Source organism: Leiobunum rupestre, chromosome 3 (assembly GCF_980474605.1).
Source record: "Leiobunum rupestre chromosome 3, qqLeiRupe1.1.hap1, whole genome shotgun sequence".
Classification (NCBI taxonomy): domain Eukaryota; kingdom Metazoa; phylum Arthropoda; class Arachnida; order Opiliones; family Sclerosomatidae; genus Leiobunum; species Leiobunum rupestre.
Window position 1 is genome coordinate 28,683,028 of NC_143386.1, and position 19,075 is coordinate 28,702,102.

General features: G+C 36.0%; 2 protein-coding genes across 4 annotated transcripts in view; both read left to right on the forward strand.

The window, feature by feature from the left end:
- The window catches only part of LOC149951376 (adhesion G protein-coupled receptor L3-like), a 31,022-nt gene extending 20,509 nt beyond the window's left edge, over positions 1 to 10,513 (forward strand). Inside the window, exons 11-17 of one of the 2 annotated variants that reach the window (XM_090168017.1) lie at positions 998 to 1,325; positions 7,577 to 7,730; positions 7,796 to 7,862; positions 8,860 to 8,926; positions 8,989 to 9,074; positions 9,701 to 9,827; positions 9,900 to 10,513. In XM_090168017.1, coding sequence (XP_090024143.1) covers positions 998 to 1,325; positions 7,577 to 7,730; positions 7,796 to 7,862; positions 8,860 to 8,926; positions 8,989 to 9,074; positions 9,701 to 9,827; positions 9,900 to 10,034 — 964 coding nt within the window. In that variant the 3' untranslated portion in view covers positions 10,035 to 10,513. Of the gene's footprint in view, positions 1 to 997; positions 1,326 to 7,576; positions 7,731 to 7,795; positions 7,863 to 8,859; positions 8,931 to 8,988; positions 9,075 to 9,700; positions 9,828 to 9,899 lie in introns of those variants that run through there. The other variant, XM_090168018.1, reaches the window with a different exon arrangement.
- Positions 10,514 to 11,787: 1,274 nt separating this feature from the next.
- Liprin-beta (liprin-beta 1) overlaps positions 11,788 to 19,075 on the forward strand; it is a 54,683-nt gene continuing 47,395 nt past the window's right edge. The window contains exons 1-2 of one of the 2 annotated variants that reach the window (XM_090168032.1): positions 11,788 to 11,876; positions 12,223 to 12,527. In XM_090168032.1, the coding sequence (XP_090024158.1) occupies positions 12,228 to 12,527 (300 nt within the window). In that variant the 5' untranslated portion in view covers positions 11,788 to 11,876; positions 12,223 to 12,227. Of the gene's footprint in view, positions 11,877 to 11,896; positions 11,986 to 12,222; positions 12,528 to 19,075 lie in introns of those variants that run through there. The other variant, XM_090168033.1, reaches the window with a different exon arrangement.

A 19,075-nucleotide genomic window follows, 5' to 3' on the forward strand; every position in this document is an offset into this window, starting at 1 on the left:
TGAATACACCGCGGCGCTAGCTCCGAAAGGCACTCCGCGAAAAGTAGAGTACTCATCAACGGCACTCGATAAAAATTTTATTTATTGGTCGTTTGATCAATATTATTTCCCTATATCTAACTATACCAGTGTCGAAACTTTGTTGTTGATCAAAGGGCTTTTGTTTCGCCCCCCCCCCTCCCCCCGAATGAAAAACTCTCTCAGGTGTTTGGTCCCTCGGGGGCCCGTAACTTTGCGCTCTTGATTTCTAAGCGACAACTGAGGTAACAAATATGAACTATACGTCCATGAATGGGGTATGAAAAACTATCTCAGGCGTGATACCCGTTTGGGCCCTCGGGGGCCGGTAACTTTGAGCCCTTGATTTATCAGCGACCACAGAGGCCACAATTACGATAATAAAGGGCAGAAGTGAGGCTGCTATTATGGCATGTGTCATCTTGTCTGCTAGCTTAGCACACTATATCTATAGATTTAGGAAATAACGAAGCGATAATATTTTTAGAGGTCGGTAACGGTTAATCATTATCCATGTTTAAATTGATTTTTTTCGGGGAAAAAAATGTAAACAAAGAAATTCACCGGTTAATATTTCGGAAAATGTTTAAAAAACATGTATTATTCGTAAAATTTGAGCTTTTTAGCGAAGAAAACGTCGTTTTTCCGATTAATTTTCCAAATTTATCAAAAAATTAATCGGATAATATAAATTACTTGATTAAAACATTTTACGAATAATTTTGAGAGCTTTATCTATTGAATAAAAGTTAACCATCACCGACCTCTAAATATTTTATATTAAATTGTTCCGAGCGATGTAGCGAAAAACTACTCATCATAGAGAAATTCTAAAACCACCAACGGATTCAAATATTCGATCTTTCAAAATTTATTTCTGGTCTGTAAAGCTTACGGGATAACCAGGACCTCTACCCTATTCAATACATTTTCTTTATTGTTAAAGTAATCTTAAAGAAAACTACGTTTTTCACAACAGGAATAGTTGGAATTCCGTCGGCTGTCAGGTCTTCGAGACTAACGACACTCATACGCTTTGCGTCTGCGACCACTTGACCAATTTCGCGGTGTTGATGGATGTCAATTGCTCCACGTGCCGCCTCAACAACATCCACAAAATTACTCTCAGAGTCATATCCGTCATCGGCTGCTGTATTTCTATCCTGTTTCTCTTCGTCACCGTGGTCATCCTGTGCCGCTTCAGGACCTTGAGGAACGTCAAAAATACTATTCACAAGAATCTCTCCGTCTGTTTGCTCGTGGGGGACGTAGTCCTTCTGATTGGCATGGACCGAACCGAAACTAGAGTAGGCTTACGCGTGGTTTTACTTCCGAGGTGCTGATCCCTTCGCCTACTCGGTGTACACGCCATCCTGAAAAATACGCGTAATTTCAATGCTATCAACTTAATCTTCGGCACTCCTAGTGATATCGCATATTCCGAGCTATCTCTACGTACTCTTCACGTAATATCGACATACTCCCCATAATCTTTACGTACTCGACTTAATCTTTACTTACTAATTGTACTCTTGGCGTAATCATTACTTACTAAGTGTTCTCTTCGCGTAATCTTCACTTACTAAGTGTTCTTCTCGCGTAATCTTCACTTGATAAGTGTAATCTTTGCGTAATCTTTACTTACTAAGTGTTCTCTTCGCGTAATCTTCACTTGCTAAGTGTACTCTTTGCGTAATCTTTACTTACTAAGTGTTCTCTTCGCGTAATCTTCACTTACTAAGTGTTCTCTTCGCGTAATCTTCACTTACTAAGTGTTCTCCTCGCGTAATCTTCACTTACTAAGTGTTCTCCTCGCGTAATCTTCACTTACTAAGTGTTCTCTTCGCGTAATCTTCACTTACTAAGTGTTCTCTTCGCGTAATCTTCACTTACTAAGTGTTCTCTTCGCGTAATCTTCACTTGCTAAGTGTACTCTTTGCGTAATCTTTACTTACTAAGTGTTCTCTTCGCGTAATCTCCACTTACTAAGTGTTCTCTTCGCGTAATCTTCACTTACTAAGTGTTCTCTTCGCGTAATCTTCACTTACTAAGTGTTCTCCTCGCGTAATCTTCACTTACTAAGTGTTCTCCTCGCGTAATCTTCACTTACTAAGTGTTCTCCTCGCGTAATCTTCACTTACTAAGTGTTCTCTTCGCGTAATCTTCACTTACTAAGTGTTCTCTTCGCGTAATCTTCACTTACTAAGTGTTCTCTTCGCGTAATCTTCACTTACTAAGTGTTCTCCTCGCGTAATCTTCACTTACTAAGTGTTCTCCTCGCGTAATCTTCACTTACTAAGTGTTCTCTTCGCGTAATCTTAACTTGCTAAGGGTACTCTTTGCGTAATCTTCACTTACTAAGTGTTCTCTTCGCGTAATCTTCACTTGCTAAGTGTACTCTTTGCGTAATCTTTACTTACTAAGTGTTCTCTTCGCGTAATCTTCACTTACTAAGTGTTCTCTTCGCGTAATCTTCACTTACTAAGTGTTCTCCTCGCGTAATCTTCACTTACTAAGTGTTCTCCTCGCGTAATCTTCACTTGCTAAGTGTACTCTTTGCGTAATCTTTACTTACTAAGTGTTCTCTTCGCGTAATCTTCACTTGCTAAGTGTACTCTTTGCGTAATCTTTACTTACAAAGTGTTCTCTTCGCGTAATCTTCACTTACTAAGTGTTCTCTTCGCGTAATCTTCACTTACTAAGTGTTCTCCTCGCGTAATCTTCCCTTACTAAGTGTTCTCCTCGCGTAATCTTCACTTACTAAGTGTTCTCTTCGCGTAATCTTCACTTACTAAGTGTTCTCCTCGCGTAATCTTCACTTACTAAGTGTTCTCTTCGCGTAATCTTCACTTACTAAGTGTTCTCTTCGCGTAATCTTCACTTACTAAGTGTTCTCTTCGCGTAATCTTACCCTTACTAAGTGTACTCTTTGCGTAATCTTCACTTACTAAGTGTTCTTCTCGCGTAATCTTCACTTACTAAGTGTTCTCCTCGCGTAATCTTCACTTACTAAGTGTTCTCTTCGCGTAATCTTCACTTACTAAGTGTTCTCTTCGCGTAATCTTCACTTACTAAGTGTTCTCTTCGCGTAATCTTACCCTTACTAAGTGTATTCTTTGCGTAATCTTCACTTACTAAGTGTTCTTCTCGCGTAATCTTCATTTGCTAAGTGTACTCTTTGCGTAATCTTTACTTACTAAGTGTTCTCTTCGCGTAATCTTCACTTGCTAAGTGTACTCTTTGCGTAATCTTTACTTACTAAGTGTTCTCTTCGCGTAATCTTCACTTGCTAAGTGTACTCTTTGCGTAATCTTTACTTACTAAGTGTTCTCTTCGCGTAATCTTCACTTACTAAGTGTTCTCTTCGCGTAATCTTCACTTACTAAGTGTTCTCCTCGCGTAATCTTCACTTACTAAGTGTTCTCTTCGGGTAATCTTCACTTACTAAGTGTTCTCTTCGCGTAATCTTCACTTACTAAGTGTTCTCTTCGCGTAATCTTCACTTACTAAGTGTTCTCTTCGCGTAATCTTACCCTTACTAAGTGTACTCTTTGCGTAATCTTCACTTACTAAGTGTTCTTCTCGCGTAATCTTCACTTGCTAAGTGTACTCTTTGCGTAATCTTTACTTACTAAGTGTTCTCTTCGCGTAATCTTCACTTACTAAGTGTTCTCCTCGCGTAATCTTCACTTACTAAGTGTTCTCCTCGCGTAATCTTCACTTACTAAGTGTTCTCTTCGCGTAATCTTCACTTACTAAGTGTTCTCTTCGCGTAATCTTCACTTACTAAGTGTTCTCTTCGCGTAATCTTCACTTACTAAGTGTTCTCTTCGCGTAATCTTCACTTACTAAGTGTTCTCTTCGCGTAATCTTCACTTACTAAGTGTTCTCTTCGCGTAATCTTCACTTACTAAGTGTTCTTCTCGCGTAATCTTCACTTGCTAAGTGTACTCTTTGCGTAATCTTTACTTACTAAGTGTTCTCTTCGCGTAATCTTCACTTGCTAAGTGTACTCTTTGCGTAATCTTTACTTACTAAGTGTTCTCTTCGCGTAATCTTAACTTACTAAGTGTTCTCTTCGCGTAATCTTCACTTACTAAGTGTTCTCCTCGCGTAATCTTCACTTACTAAGTGTTCTCTTCGCGTAATCTTCACTTACTAAGTGTTCTCTTCGCGTAATCTTCACTTACTAAGTGTTCTCTTCGCGTAATCTTACCCTTACTAAGTGTACTCTTTGCGTAATCTTCACTTACTAAGTGTTCTTCTCGCGTAATCTTCACTTGCTAAGTGTACTCTTTGCGTAATCTTTACTTACTAAGTGTTCTCTTCGCGTAATCTTCACTTGCTAAGTGTACTCTTTGCGTAATCTTTACTTACTAAGTGTTCTCTTCGCGTAATCTTCACTTGCTAAGTGTACTCTTTGCGTAATCTTTACTTACTAAGTGTTCTCTTCGCGTAATCTTCACTTACTAAGTGTTCTCTTCGCGTAATCTTCACTTACTAAGTGTTCTCCTCGCGTAATCTTCACTTACTAAGTGTTCTCTTCGCGTAATCTTCACTTACTAAGTGTTCTCTTCGCGTAATCTTCACTTACTAAGTGTTCTCTTCGCGTAATCTTCACTTACTAAGTGTTCTCTTCGCGTAATCTTCACTTACTAAGTGTTCTCTTCGCGTAATCTTCACTTACTAAGTGTTCTCTTCGCGTAATCTGCACTTACTAAGTGTACTCTTCGCGTAATCTTCACTTACTAAGTGTTCTTCTCGCGTAATCTTCACTTGCTAAGTGTACTCTTTGCGTAATCTTTACTTACTAAGTGTTCTCTTCGCGTAATCTTCACTTGCTAAGTGTACTCTTTGCGTAATCTTTACTTACTAAGTGTTCTCTTCGCGTAATCTTCACTTACTAAGTGTTCTCTTCGCGTAATCTTCACTTACTAAGTGTTCTCCTCGCGTAATCTTCACTTACTAAGTGTTCTCTTCGCGTAATCTTCACTTACTAAGTGTTCTCTTCGCGTAATCTTCACTTACTAAGTGTTCTCTTCGCGTAATCTTCACTTACTAAGTGTACTCTTTGCGTAATCTTCACTTACTAAGTGTTCTTCTCGCGTAATCTTCACTTGCTAAGTGTACTCTTTGCGTAATCTTTACTTACTAAGTGTTCTCTTCGCGTAATCTTCACTTGCTAAGTGTACTCTTTGCGTAATCTTCACTTACTAAGTGTTCTACTCGCGTAATCTTCACTTGCTAAGTGTTCTCCTAGCGTAATCTTCACTTACTAAGTGTTCTCTTCGCGTAATCTTCACTTGTTAAGTGTACTCTTTGCGTAATCTTCACTTACTAAGTGTTCTACTCGCGTAATCTTCACTTGCTAAGTGTTCTCCTCGCGTAATCTTCACTTACTAAGTGTTCTCTTCGCGTAATCTTCACTTACTAAGTGTTCTCTTCGCGTTATCTTCACTTGCTAAGTGTTCTCTTCGCGTAATCTTCACTTACTAAGTGTTCTCCTCGCGTAATCTTCACTTACTAAGTGTTCTCTTCGCGTAATCTTCACTTGCTAAGTGTACTCTTTGCGTAATCTTTACTTACTAAGTGTTCTCTTCGCGTAATCTTCACTTACTAAGTGTTCTCTTCGCGTAATCTTCACTTACTAAGTGTTCTCTTCGCGTAATCTTCACTTACTAAGTGTTCTCCTCGCGTAATCTTCACTTACTAAGTGTTCTCTTCGCGTAATCTTCACTTACTAAGTGTTCTCTTCGCGTAATCTTCACTTACTAAGTGTTCTCTTCGCGTAATCTTCACTTACTAAGTGTTCTCTTCGCGTAATCTTCACTTACTAAGTGTACTCTTTGCGTAATCTTCACTTACTAAGTGTTCTTCTCGCGTAATCTTCACTTGCTAAGTGTACTCTTTGCGTAATCTTTACTTACTAAGTGTTCTCTTCGCGTAATCTTCACTTGCTAAGTGTACTCTTTGCGTAATCTTCACTTACTAAGTGTTCTACTCGCGTAATCTTCACTTGCTAAGTGTTCTCCTCGCGTAATCTTCACTTACTAAGTGTTCTCTTCGCGTAATCTTCACTTGTTAAGTGTACTCTTTGCGTAATCTTCACTTACTAAGTGTTCTACTCGCGTAATCTTCACTTGCTAAGTGTTCTCCTCGCGTAATCTTCACTTACTAAGTGTTCTCTTCGCGTAATCTTCACTTACTAAGTGTTCTCTTCGCGTTATCTTCACTTGCTAAGTGTTCTCTTCGCGTAATCTTCACTTACTAAGTGTTCTCCTCGCGTAATCTTCACTTACTAAGTGTTCTCTTCGCGTAATCTTCACTTGCTAAGTGTACTCTTTGCGTAATCTTTACTTACTAAGTGTTCTCTTCGCGTAATCTTCACTTACTAAGTGTTCTCTTCGCGTAATCTTCACTTACTAAGTGTACTCTTTGCGTAATCTTTACTTACTAAGTGTTCTCTTCGCGTAATCTTCACTTACTAAGTGTTCTCTTCGCGTAATCTTCACTTACTAAGTGTTCTCCTCGCGTAATCTTCACTTACTAAGTGTTCTCTTCGCGTAATCTTCACTTACTAAGTGTTCTCTTCGCGTAATCTTCACTTACTAAGTGTTCTCTTCGCGTAATCTTACCCTTACTAAGTGTACTCTTTGCGTAATCTTCACTTACTAAGTGTTCTTCTCGCGTAATCTTCACTTGCTAAGTGTACTCTTTGCGTAATCTTTACTTACTAAGTGTTCTCTTCGCGTAATCTTCACTTGCTAAGTGTACTCTTTGCGTAATCTTTACTTACTAAGTGTTCTCTTCGCGTAATCTTCACTTACTAAGTGTTCTCTTCGCGTAATCTTCACTTGCTAAGTGTTCTCCTCGCGTAATCTTCACTTACTAAGTGTTCTCCTCGCGTAATCTTCACTTGCTAAGTGTTCTCTTCGCGTAATCTTCACTTACTAAGTGTTCTCTTCGCGTAATCTTCATTTACTAAGTGTTCTCTTCGCGTAATCTTCACTTACTAAGTGTTCTCCTCGCGTAATCTTCACTTACTAAGTGTTCTCCTCGCGTAATCTTCACTTGCTAAGTGTTCTCCTCGCGTAATCTTAACTTACTAAGTGTTCTCTTCGCGTAATCTTCACTTACTAAGTGTACTCTTTGCGTAATCTTCACTTACTAAGTGTTCTACTCGCGTAATCTTTACTTGCTAAGTCTACTCTTCGCGTAATCTTTACTTGCTAAGTCTACTCTTCGCGTAATCTTTACTTGCTAAGTCTACTCTTCGCGTAATCTTTACTTGATAAGTTTACGCTTCGCGTAATCTTCACTTACTAAGTGCACTATGATAAATTTTCCAAATGTATTTAAATTACTCCGCGAACTCTTTGCCTCAACTCGGTGTCCTCCGAATACACTTAGAGTACTCCGAATACACTTAGAGTACTCCGAGTACTCTTGGTGAACTCCCTGTTTCGGAAATCGACGTAATGGCCAACTTGGGTGATCAGCACCTCGCCCACCTCTTTGACAATTATTGAGGTTTTAATTGCCATTTATCACGACACAGATTGGTTGCGGCATCGCTGCGGGTTTGATACAGTATTTCTTTCTGTCCGCTTTCTGTTGGATGCTCTTGGAGGCCATTCACATTCAATTACTTCTGACCAAAGTCTTTCAGCCCAAACACAGCTATACCAAAAGATATTACTGCTTCGGTTACGGTAAATACCTTGCACCTAGGATTTTTTAATGGTTATTAGATAATTGCAATGTTGACTATTTGCAGGAGTGCCTTTCATAATTCTACTTCCGACTGTTATTTTGCGTTATGAAGATTATGGAACCGCCGAATAGTAATACCTTTTGAAAATAATACCATAAGTTTATAATTACTTCATAAAAGTGTGGCAGTTAACCGAAATAAAATACGCGAAAAAGTAGAAAAGTCCATAGTAAAAAGGTGGCAAAAAAGCTAAACTTTAATAATTTTAAAGTAATGATAAAACTTACGAAATACTCGGATTAATAGGCTTCGAGCTTGGGAAATATAGCGCCATCTGCCCTTATATCAGTCAACTAATTATGTGAAGAAATAGCAGACGACTTTCGGTTGAAACTTTTAGCTGGTGTGCAGAGATAATTTTGAACGAGCAGACGGCTTTCATATATTCAATTTAAAACTCGGTCGGTAGGCGGCGATACTTATGATCAAAATATTAACTACATACGAAGCCTATAGGCTCGGCGTTCGGATAAGAAATTTTACCTTAATTTCTTTTATATCCATATCGAAAATTATCCGAATAAAAACTTAAAACGTATAAAATCCATAAATAGACAGTTAATCGAATTTTTTATGATTTATTGAAATTTTGGCGGTTAATTTATCCATTTCCCCGAGCTCTACAGATTAAAAGGACTTCGAAGGTACAATTAAAACGCGAAACTCGGACCAAATAGATCTTCGAGTCAAAAAAAATTTAAATGGTATTATAATAGCCAGAATTTTCAGCTATGAGTGCAGAGCAGCACGATTTACGAACCTTGAAGTGCAGAGAAGTGGAATTGACGTCATGAACAAAAAGATAAATTAAAATTAGATGGAATTTTATTAGGCAAAAGCTATAGCCACCACCATCCTACGCGTTATAACCCGGCCACCTGAATTAATATGGCTTTAAAAGTCTCTTGATGACTTAGGCCTAAGTTAAGGTGGTGCCCTGGGTATTAGCCTAGCTGATTATTACTGTTATTACTGTTCAGAAGTTGAGATAATTATAAACTTTATGACTGGTAATACCTACTTTTTCTATCAAAATGGTTTTAACATAAGCTATTGTACCTTTTAAGTTGTTGGTTATCACCAAATAGAGGAACTATCTGGAGTTTTAATGGTCCTGTAGCTGTCGTTGTGTTTGTAAGTATACTTGGCGACGTTTGAAGGCTTAGTTTCTAAGTTATGGTATTTATCTTATCAAGTATAACGTGGTGACTTTGGGGATGGCGCTATGGATCAGCCACACTTGCGGACAAAGCAAACTGGACGAACAGTTAGAAGCTGCCAAGTAATTGTTTCATTGTTAAAAAACAGGATATTTTTATGGAAAGGTCAAGGCCTATCTGACATACAGTAAAAAAACAAAAAAAATTATAAATAACTTAAAAATGTTTTTGTTTTGAAATTTCCAATTTCTGTGGAACATTTCTTGTGCAGGGGGACATTTACTAACAACAACTTTCTAATTGGAACCAAATCCGTAAACCCAAAGGTTCTCGAAATAGTTTTTGAATGACCTTGAAGACATGGTTCAAGGTCATTCAATTCTATACTAGTAAATGTCCCCTTGCACGAGGAATGCCATATTATAGATGGCGCCTAACAACAGAGTTATATATTTTTTCCTGGACTAAAACTGACTAATGAGTTGCGCAAAAAAACCAGAAGTGCGCTGACCTCTTAACTAAAAGATCCTGGTTAGGTAGTGGCGTAGACAAGGGGAGGGTTTCCGTGTCCAACCCCCCCCCCCCGCCCTTGGGTGTAGTTTTGACTGTACTAATATCCCACCCCCTTCCCGACCCCTCTCAGGTATTTTACATAGTTTGAACCCCTCCCTTGAAGGATTTCTGTCTACGCCACTGTGGTTAGGGTTAGCTTAGAGCTGACGATATTAAATTTGATGGACATTTGTAGACTGTGGGCCCGGCGGTCGGCAGTTCTGCTTCCGATTTTAGGAGTGACGTGGGGGCTGGGTTTTCTCTACGTCGAAGAATCTATGATAGGATGGGCCTACGCCTTCGCTTGTCTCAATTCCTTGCAGGTGAGGCCACCAACCTTTTAGGTTTGACCTTGAACGACATTGTAAATTAAACCGAGTCATTTTCGTTGCCAGGGTTTAGGAATCTTTGTCTTTCACGTGGCGCTGAGACCGGAAGTGAAAGTCGCCTTGTCCCGTTGGTGGAAAGTCAGAAATCTCTCGAGGACACCTCACAAAGAACCTCTGAGATCCGCCGACAGCGATTCTTAGAATGGTTCAATTCAGGGGTGCCCAAACGGGCGATCTGTAGTAGTGCCGCATTATCCATAAGGCTAAGCAGGGACCCATGCATCAGAAGGGGTCCCAAAGTCGATTGAAGCCCTGCCATGGGTTAATACGTCATTGATCTGTAGTAAAAGACGATGTCGACCTTGAAAATGTTTATCTCGAAAATATAATAAAATCTTCAAATAAAAAAATGTATTCTTAAAAACATGGCGATTTGACCTGGAGAATAGTGATGCCGACCTTCAAAAAGTCGATCTTTAAGACCGCGACCTTGGTCACCCCTGGCCCATTCAATGATTGCTGAGATTGAAACTTAAATGATCTGTTTTTTCTAGTCTTCCTTGGCTATTTTTGTTATATTTTTATTTTTGTGGATAGTCCTAAATTGTGTATTTAGGTCTTACGCAAACATTTTGTAGTCAAATTTGACAGTTTTTATACTACGAAATAAAATGAAATCAATGATGAAACAGTTAGATATTATGTTACGGTCTTTCCTAGTAATCTGCTCTCCAACTCTGGGATCGAGTTGGAATGTGCAAACTCTCGTCTTTATAAAGAGTTTGCACATTCCTTTGTAAAGGAGTAAAAACACTCCGATATCATTTCTAGCATCAACGCGAAAAACTCACGTTAGGCCAAAGATAATATAAATAACAGCCTCGCGTGTTAGTCAATAGCGTTTACCCACTTCCTTCCAGAACTCCGAAACAATTAGCTCCTTAATTAACATGGTAACAAACTATAGATAAGACTACGGCCAACCTTGATAAGACCATGGCTATTTTTTATTTTAGCTTCCTTTGCCATTAATAGATGGCACCACGCTCTGCAGTAAAGTCGCGTTTTTCAAAGTATCGGATAGATTCATGGCCATCTCTAATAACAGGGGCCTATTCAATTATAGAGCCGCCACTTGCTTTAAAACCAATGATTAATGATAGTTGACAGTCCTACAGCAATAGCTTTAAAGTCTTTGCTCGGATTTTAAAGATTGGTCTATTCTCCCTACCCCACGAAAGGTGGCAGGGCTGGTGGATTTGGTAAATCACTCCTCTCCCAGAAATTTTATCCCACCGACTAAAAAAAGCAAACGTAGATGGTACATTGACCTCATACCTCCGCATGACCTCAGTTGAGGCTTTCCTTTGTTAAGAAAAGTACCATCGTAACAGTTATTTTTAATGCCGATAGATGGCGGTGCGGTTATTCAAACTAGCTTATTCCCTTCGTCCTATTTTATACTCCCTTTAATTCTTCTTTTTCACGTACACTGTTAATAATAGTTAATATCGTTTAAAAAGTTAATCAGTGGTAAGCCTTAAAAAGCGCAAACTTTATTCTTTACATTTTGAACTATATATGAATGAATTTCGTTATATTCCGAAACTTAAACGCTTACTAAAAATGTAAATTGGAAAAGTTATTGATAGATGGCGATAGCGTTTCCATGAAGGAACATTGAAAATTACTTAATCCTCTTTTTATCAATATATTTTATTGCGATTTCGGTTCTAAATATGTCTATATTTCCTTTTAGCTCTCCTAGGAAACTATCCTGATTCTAAAGGGTGTACTAATTTTCAGAAAGTAATTCAATTTTAATCATTAATTAATAATGTAGCTTGCGATAGCTTAAGATAGATGGCAGCACCGTTTCGATGAACAAATTATTGAAAATTATTTAATCATTTTTTACCGCTAGATGTCAATACTGTACAACGGTGTTAAAATTTATAACAAAATGGCGTTTTGTAACAAATAATTATCTTTTCGTAAATTATAGTTTTTTACATATATTTTTATATTATCATATTTTTAAAGGTAAAATACTGTTACGTATACTTTCACTAGTTTACTTTTAACTGAAAGAGTTGCTGTAATGTGAATTCTAAAAGAAAAAAACCTCTTTAAAACGTTAAACAATTTTGAAGTAAATTGTTAAATTACCCTGAAGGCAAAACTCCACCTTAAATTATTTAATATTGCTCAAATTGTGAAAGATATGGTTTATTTCATTTCAAATGCCATATTTAAAAAAATATCGTAATATTTAGACATTAGCGTATAGAGGTTCTATTCAAAGTAGCTCAGCTCGTTGTCGTTAGTTGTTTCTCATAGTTTCTGCATTTTATTTTAATTTTCTCTCATAATTTGTTCAATATTGTAGAACTAATGGAAGCCAGTGACGTTTTGGCAGCAGCTTTACAACAGATGGATGGGATTATCGCTGGAACTGGTTGCAAATTGAACCTGACAAACGGAATCAATGACAATTTTGAAGCAACAGAATTTAGTATTGGAGAACTCTTGAAAAAACTAAAAAATGCTATACTGACTAAATCTAATGATGCCAACGATAATGTGTCACAAATGGACGAAGTAGATGTGGATACTGGTTTATTTGTCAAATCATGGTTGGAATCGTGCCTTCCCCCTCATTGTCAGCCTTCATCCACACCCAACAACGAAACTGTAAGTAAAAGAAATATGTTTTCTATTAGTTCAAGATAATTGATTTGAAATATTTTTGTGGAAATTCGAATAATTTACATTATTATTTAAATCTATGTAGAATCTGTGTTTTTTGACACAGAAGGAGTTAGATTATGTACGGATTATGGGCGTGTGCGCAGGCAGAGCTGCGTGGGCTACAGCCTGACTTGAAATGTATTTGTGAGGCACAAAATTTTACAAAATTAAGGAACCTAAATAATTTAAAGGTGGCTGTAATTATAAATAATTTAATAATAATAATATGTTTGGCCAATTTGACTTGATAGCCAGCTCATGCCTATTGTTCAGGTACATTTGGACTGAGCTAGTCTTAAAAATAAGGCTCAGAGTATTAAATACTACAATTAAATTGTACTTCATTCTATATTAAATGACTGATAATTATGCACTTCTTGTATATTTTCATTAACAAAACAAACAGATTTGTTAATATCATAAGCATGATATGATTGGGTGTCAACAAAAGTGATAATTTAGGGTTGCCACACCAGGGAATTTTAAGAATTTGTAAAGATTCAGGGAGAAGTCAGGGAATTCAATTTTGTCTAGGCACTTTTTGAAGGTAATTTTAGTCTAGATCTATGACAAATTCTATTATTATCATTTATTTCCTTGATAGTTTGGCTAATTTTTTCCACATTGATATAACCTCTTTACTGAAATATAAGGCCGTTTAAATTTATTAACTTCTGATAAAAGTAAAATATAAAATAAAAAACGTCAGTGAAAATCTCTTAAAATGGTCAGGGAAATTAAATATAAAACTTTTGTGGCAACCCTGTAATTACAAAAGTGGATAGCTAAAAATGGTGTAAGGAGTGAACTAAGAAATAGATGAAAATCGCGAAAACAATGAAAACTTTGGAAACACAATTTTTAGGCACACTTTGAAATCGCTACAGCGTCAATTTTAAACTATAATATACAAAAATCAAATGAAAAAGACTAGTGAGTGAGTTCATAGTCCATCCCACTTTACTATTCTATGCACTATCTCACTGGAACCATTCAGTAAATCCCTATCATTGGAAAATATAGGAACGGACACACTTTTGTTATTGTCACTTTTGGTATCAAGCAATGCCACATAATATATTTGCAGGCCTCTGGTATCTCGAAACGCAGAATGTAACTATCATGTATTAAGTAAATTATCAATTGAGGTTCCGAAAGATATTTTTTAATGATATCAGAGGCCCTAGCGAATAAATCATAATTTCCTAAAAGAAAATTACCAACAAAAACTAGATTTAAAATATTATTTTGCCCTTTTATAAAATATATTAAATAGAAATTTAAATAAAAAAAATCAGATTCCATGAAATCAAATCACTTACGTGTTAATCAAGACTCATAACCATAACTTTTGATAAATGTCAAATTAGAATTTGTTGATACAACTGCACGGACACTTGACCATCTAGCATCCTCGGTCTGATTTAAATGACCCTTAAACTGATTTTCTGAGAAATGTAAGTTTCGTAGCGTGGGCTTGAAAAGAAATCGTGTGGGTAGAATATCCAGCTCTACATGTAGGCACATTTTGGCGCCAGCTCTTTTTGAAAGTGGAGTTTTAATTATATAATTAACTGTCGAGAAGTCTCTCTTAATTGCTGAAGTACCTTTACTGCAGAGTACTTACCAGAGCGCAACACTTTTAACTTTAACTGGTGGAAAATGTACAGTTAAAATGGCACTTTTTTTCTTGTTGTTAGCGAGGTTTTTTTTTTGGCCATAGGGGATATAGGATGTTTTATTAATGGATAGAATCATTTCTTTTCCTTATATGATTATATCAAACACGCCTTGTGTTTCTAGGCGTCTCGTGGACTGAACCAGATTTCCCCTACAAACATTTCACGCTCTGCCAGTGACGCACTCATTTTTCTCTTGTTTTTTTTACGGTTTGGTTTCCTATTTATATGGTTATTTTAATTGATATCAAGCCATTTTATTTTCTCGTAGAATTGCCTAATTTAAATGACGATTTAAATTAAATAACTTTTTAAATCATTGATATGAATAGGTTGTTTCCAGTGGGTTAAAGTTTTTTTTCTTCCATTTTGTGAAGACCAACTTCCTGTCATAATGTCGTCTGTTTCAGTTATGACCTAGGGGAATTGGTCTTCACAAGTTAATGGGAAGGAATTTTCACCCACTGATTTTTTTTTTCGAGACACACAAACATCAGTGTCGACCCGAGGCCTTAGACACCAGAACACACACAATAACTGATTAATCAGGGTGAGATAGGTGTAACGGCCACGCCAACGGGGGGATACGTGGGGACAGGAGTGGGGACACCCGTGGCGGAAGTATCCCGACCACCCGTTGGGGGATTGGTAGTCGTCCTCACACGGCCTTCCACAAACTCTGCCTCCCGGACGCCTGGGATTACAGGAGTGAGCCACTACTCCCGGCTCACCCACTGATTTAGAAATATATAACCTTTAGTTTTGACTGTGATCTTTAAGTAACACTTCGACAACCAGGGGGCGCTACCATAAAAAACCAGAGCTGTTACTTATAATATTTTTATTTAAATCACAATTTTTGTGGAATTAATTAATGGATCTTTTTAAGGCTAATTGCTGGATACTTTGATTCCATTGTTTGTGTAACCTAAAATTAAATTTAGTATCTGTATTTATGAAATTACTAAATTACAAATAATAGTTAAATTTAATTAGGATTTATTTAAATTTTAGTTTTCATCACTGACTCATGCAAACTATTAACCAAGAAATCAATATTAAAATCAATAAAAATAAGATTTAAATTAAATCGGTTTATTTAAAAATAAAAAAAACACAACGATTATTTTACACGGATGTGAAAGTTTTAAAAATTTACCATATTTATTTATTTCAATAATTTTATTATTCCTAATAATTACTTCTAACGATACCAAGAACTCGCTTAGGTTATTGAGAACCACGAATCTGCCTTCCTATACTCTTCTCTCAAACGCCATCTAGTATAGAGTTCTTAAGAACGTTTAATTCTATATTTGAGGAAACTTATTTTATTAGTTAGTGGAAAGTTAAATTTAACTCTTAATTTAGTTAAATTAAAGCCGAATTTAACGATTTATTTTAATTTATCATAAATAGCAAGTTAGTTTAAAGGTTCTAAATTAATGCGTCAATATAATAATTACAATAATAATTATCAGCTAGGCTGATATCCATTTTAACTCGATCACCTATATTAATGAAATTAGAAATCGCTAGATGATTTTGGTCTAAGTCGGTGCCTTGGCTATTAGAATAGCTGATTAAATATTTTATGACCGGTGTTCGACAGATGGCCCTCATTAACTTTATCAGAAAAATTTCTATATTTTTCTTTATTTTTGAATAATTTCATAAAGAATTTTCCTAATTTTTATTTTTCAGTAATTTCATCAGACAATTCCGTATATTTTTAAATAATTTCATCAGACAATTTCCTATATTTTCCAGTTATTCCATCAGATATTTTCCAGTAATTTCATTGGACAATTTCCTTTATTTCCAGTAATTTCATCAGAATGTTTCCTGTATTTTCCAGTAATTTCATCCGAATATTTCATATATTTTCCAGTAATTTCATCTGAATTTTCCTAATTTTTATTTTTCAGTAATTTAATCAGACAATTTCCAATGTTTTCCATTATTTTTAAAATTTCATCAGACAATTTCCAATGTTTTCCATTATTTTTATAATTTCATCAGACAATTTCCTATATTTTCCAGTAATTCCATCAGATATTTTCCTATATTTTCCAGTAATTCCATGCGATATTTTCCAGTAATTTCATTGGACAATTTCCTATATTTTTCATTATTTTCCATTAATACCTTCAGCAAATTTCTTATATTTCCCAGTAATTTCATCAGAAATTTTCTTATATTTTACAGTAATTTCATCAGAAAATTTCTTATATTTTCTAGTAATTCCATGCGATATTTTCCAGTAATTTCATTGGTCAATTTCCTATATTTTTCATTATTTTCCATTAATACCATCAGCAAATTTCCTATATTTTTCATTATTTTCCATTAATACCATCAACAAATTTCTTATTTCCCAGTAATTTCATCAGAAAATTTCTTATATTTCCCAGTTATTTCATCAGAAAATTTCTTATATTTCCCAGTTATTTCATCAGAAAATTTCTTATATTTCCCAGTAATTTCATCAGAAAATTTCTTATATTTCCCAGTAATTTCATCAGAAAATTTCTTATATTTCCCAGTATTTTCATCAGAAAATTTCTTATATTTCCCAGTAATTTCATCGGAAAATTTCTAATATTTCCCAGTAATTTCATCGGAAAATTTCTTATATTTCCCAGTAATTTCATCAGAAAATTTCTTACATTTTCTAGTAATTTCATCAGAATGTTTCCTGTATTTTCCAGTAATTTCATCAGAATGTTTCCTGTATTTTCCAGTAATTTCATCAGAATGTTTCCTGTATTTTCCAGTAATTTCATCAGAATGTTTCCTGTATTTTCCAGTAATTTCATCAGAATGTTTCCTGTATTTTCCAGTAATTTCATCAGAATGTTTCCTGTATTTTCCAGTAATTTCATCCGAATGTTTCCTGTATTTTCCAGTTATTTCATCAGAATAATTTCTATATTTTCCAGTTATTTCATCAGAACATTTCCAATATTTTCTATTATTAATCAGTAATTTCACCAGACAATTTCCTATACTTCCCATTATTTATCAGTAATTTTATCAGACAATTTCCTATATATTATCAATTATTTCCAAAAAAATCTATCCTATAAAATCCTATAAATAGACTATAATTTGTCAAATCTCATATATTCCATGTATATTATTTTTAAAGTCGCCCTGAATTGCGCGAATCTGTCACACCCCTCGACTCGTACGTTCTTGTTAATCTAAATATGTTCTTGATAAGACTCCATTCAGTGGGTTAAAGCGGCTCTCTACTGCGAGTTTGTCAGAGTGGGGAGACCTTTTATGTCGACGCCAGCATTGTTTTCGTCCCTCCAAATGACGAGGAATGACATCTCCCCCACTGATAAAGAGAGGTAGAAAAAGGGGCCTCCAAAAGGGGTCCCAAACCCCCAAATTCTGACGGCTCCCTTTGTTCTTAACCACAGGACCTTTCATTTTTTCCCCTTTCCTTGGGGGGTGACCATGTTGGGGTTGATGCGAAGGTTATAATAGGAATGTAATGAGGCGCTTAGTTGGAAATATTCGGGAGTCCAATGGGGCCCTATCCCCCTTTTTTTAGACCCCTTTTTAGCCCTCCCAATCCCTCCTTCGCGATTGACAGTCGTTCAAAGAGAAACAGAATTATGCAAAAATTTTACGAAGTATTTTAGAGAATCCATATGACGATTATGTCGGGTATAAACTTCACTAAGTAAACATTTTTTTATTTATAAGAAAAAAAGACAGTTTATTGGCCTTAACCACTTCTTTGAAATGTCTTACCCCTGTATTAAATAAATAGTTGCTCCGTGGAACGGGTTTATGGTTTGGAGCTGTCGTTGTCTGTCTAGAAATAAATTTATTAGTCTCTTTCAAGTTCCATATTTTATGGTCGATCAACTAATTTTCGAGGGGCTAACCACTCTCTGAATATCTGTACACCGATTACATAAATATGAAAATGAGTACAGCCTTTGGTAGTGCTAAATCTGTACTCACTTACGTAATCATTTTAGTGCAGTCAAAGCTACAGGCTTGTACACCGATTACGGGGAGTGATCAGCCCCTCGCTAATTTTACTAGTGTTTAATTTCTTGTTTTAGGGTTTTATGCCGGTTTTTCTTCACAAAATCATTAATAATTTGAGGGCAGTGGTAATGGTAAATTAAAATTAATCTTTAATCAATTTAATTATAAATTAAATTTAATTGAGTTTCGTCTGTATTGACATTGCTGGAAAGCCTATTTTTGTACATAAATACAATGAATAAATTGATTTAAAAAAATCACTTGATCAGACGACTTTAATAATAATAATCAGCTAGGGTTTTCAAAAGTGAAACCGGGTTGCCACACGTCAGGGAAAAGTCAAGGAATTTTAAAATGGGCCTGAAAAATCAGGGAATTTAGTAATGGGCCCAAGAAGCCAGGGAATTTAAAAATGGGCCTAAAAAGTCGGGGAATTTAAATATGGTTCTTAAAAGTCAGGGAATTTTAAAATGGGCCTAAAAAATCGGGGAATTTTAAAATGGCCCTAAGAAGTCAGGTAATTTTAAAATATGCCTAAAAAATCGGGGAATTTAGAAATGGGCCTATGAAGTCGGGGAATTTAGAAATGGCCTATGAAGTCGGGGAATTTTGAAATGGGCCTAAAAAGTCAGGATATTTTAAACTGGGCCTAAAATATTGGGGAATTTAGAAATGGTCCTTAAAAGTCAGGGAATTTAAAAATGGTCCTGCCTTAAAAGTCAGGGAAAATAACTTAAAATGGTCAGGGAAAACAGGGAATTTGAATGTAAAAATTTGGTGGCAACCCTGCGACTACAA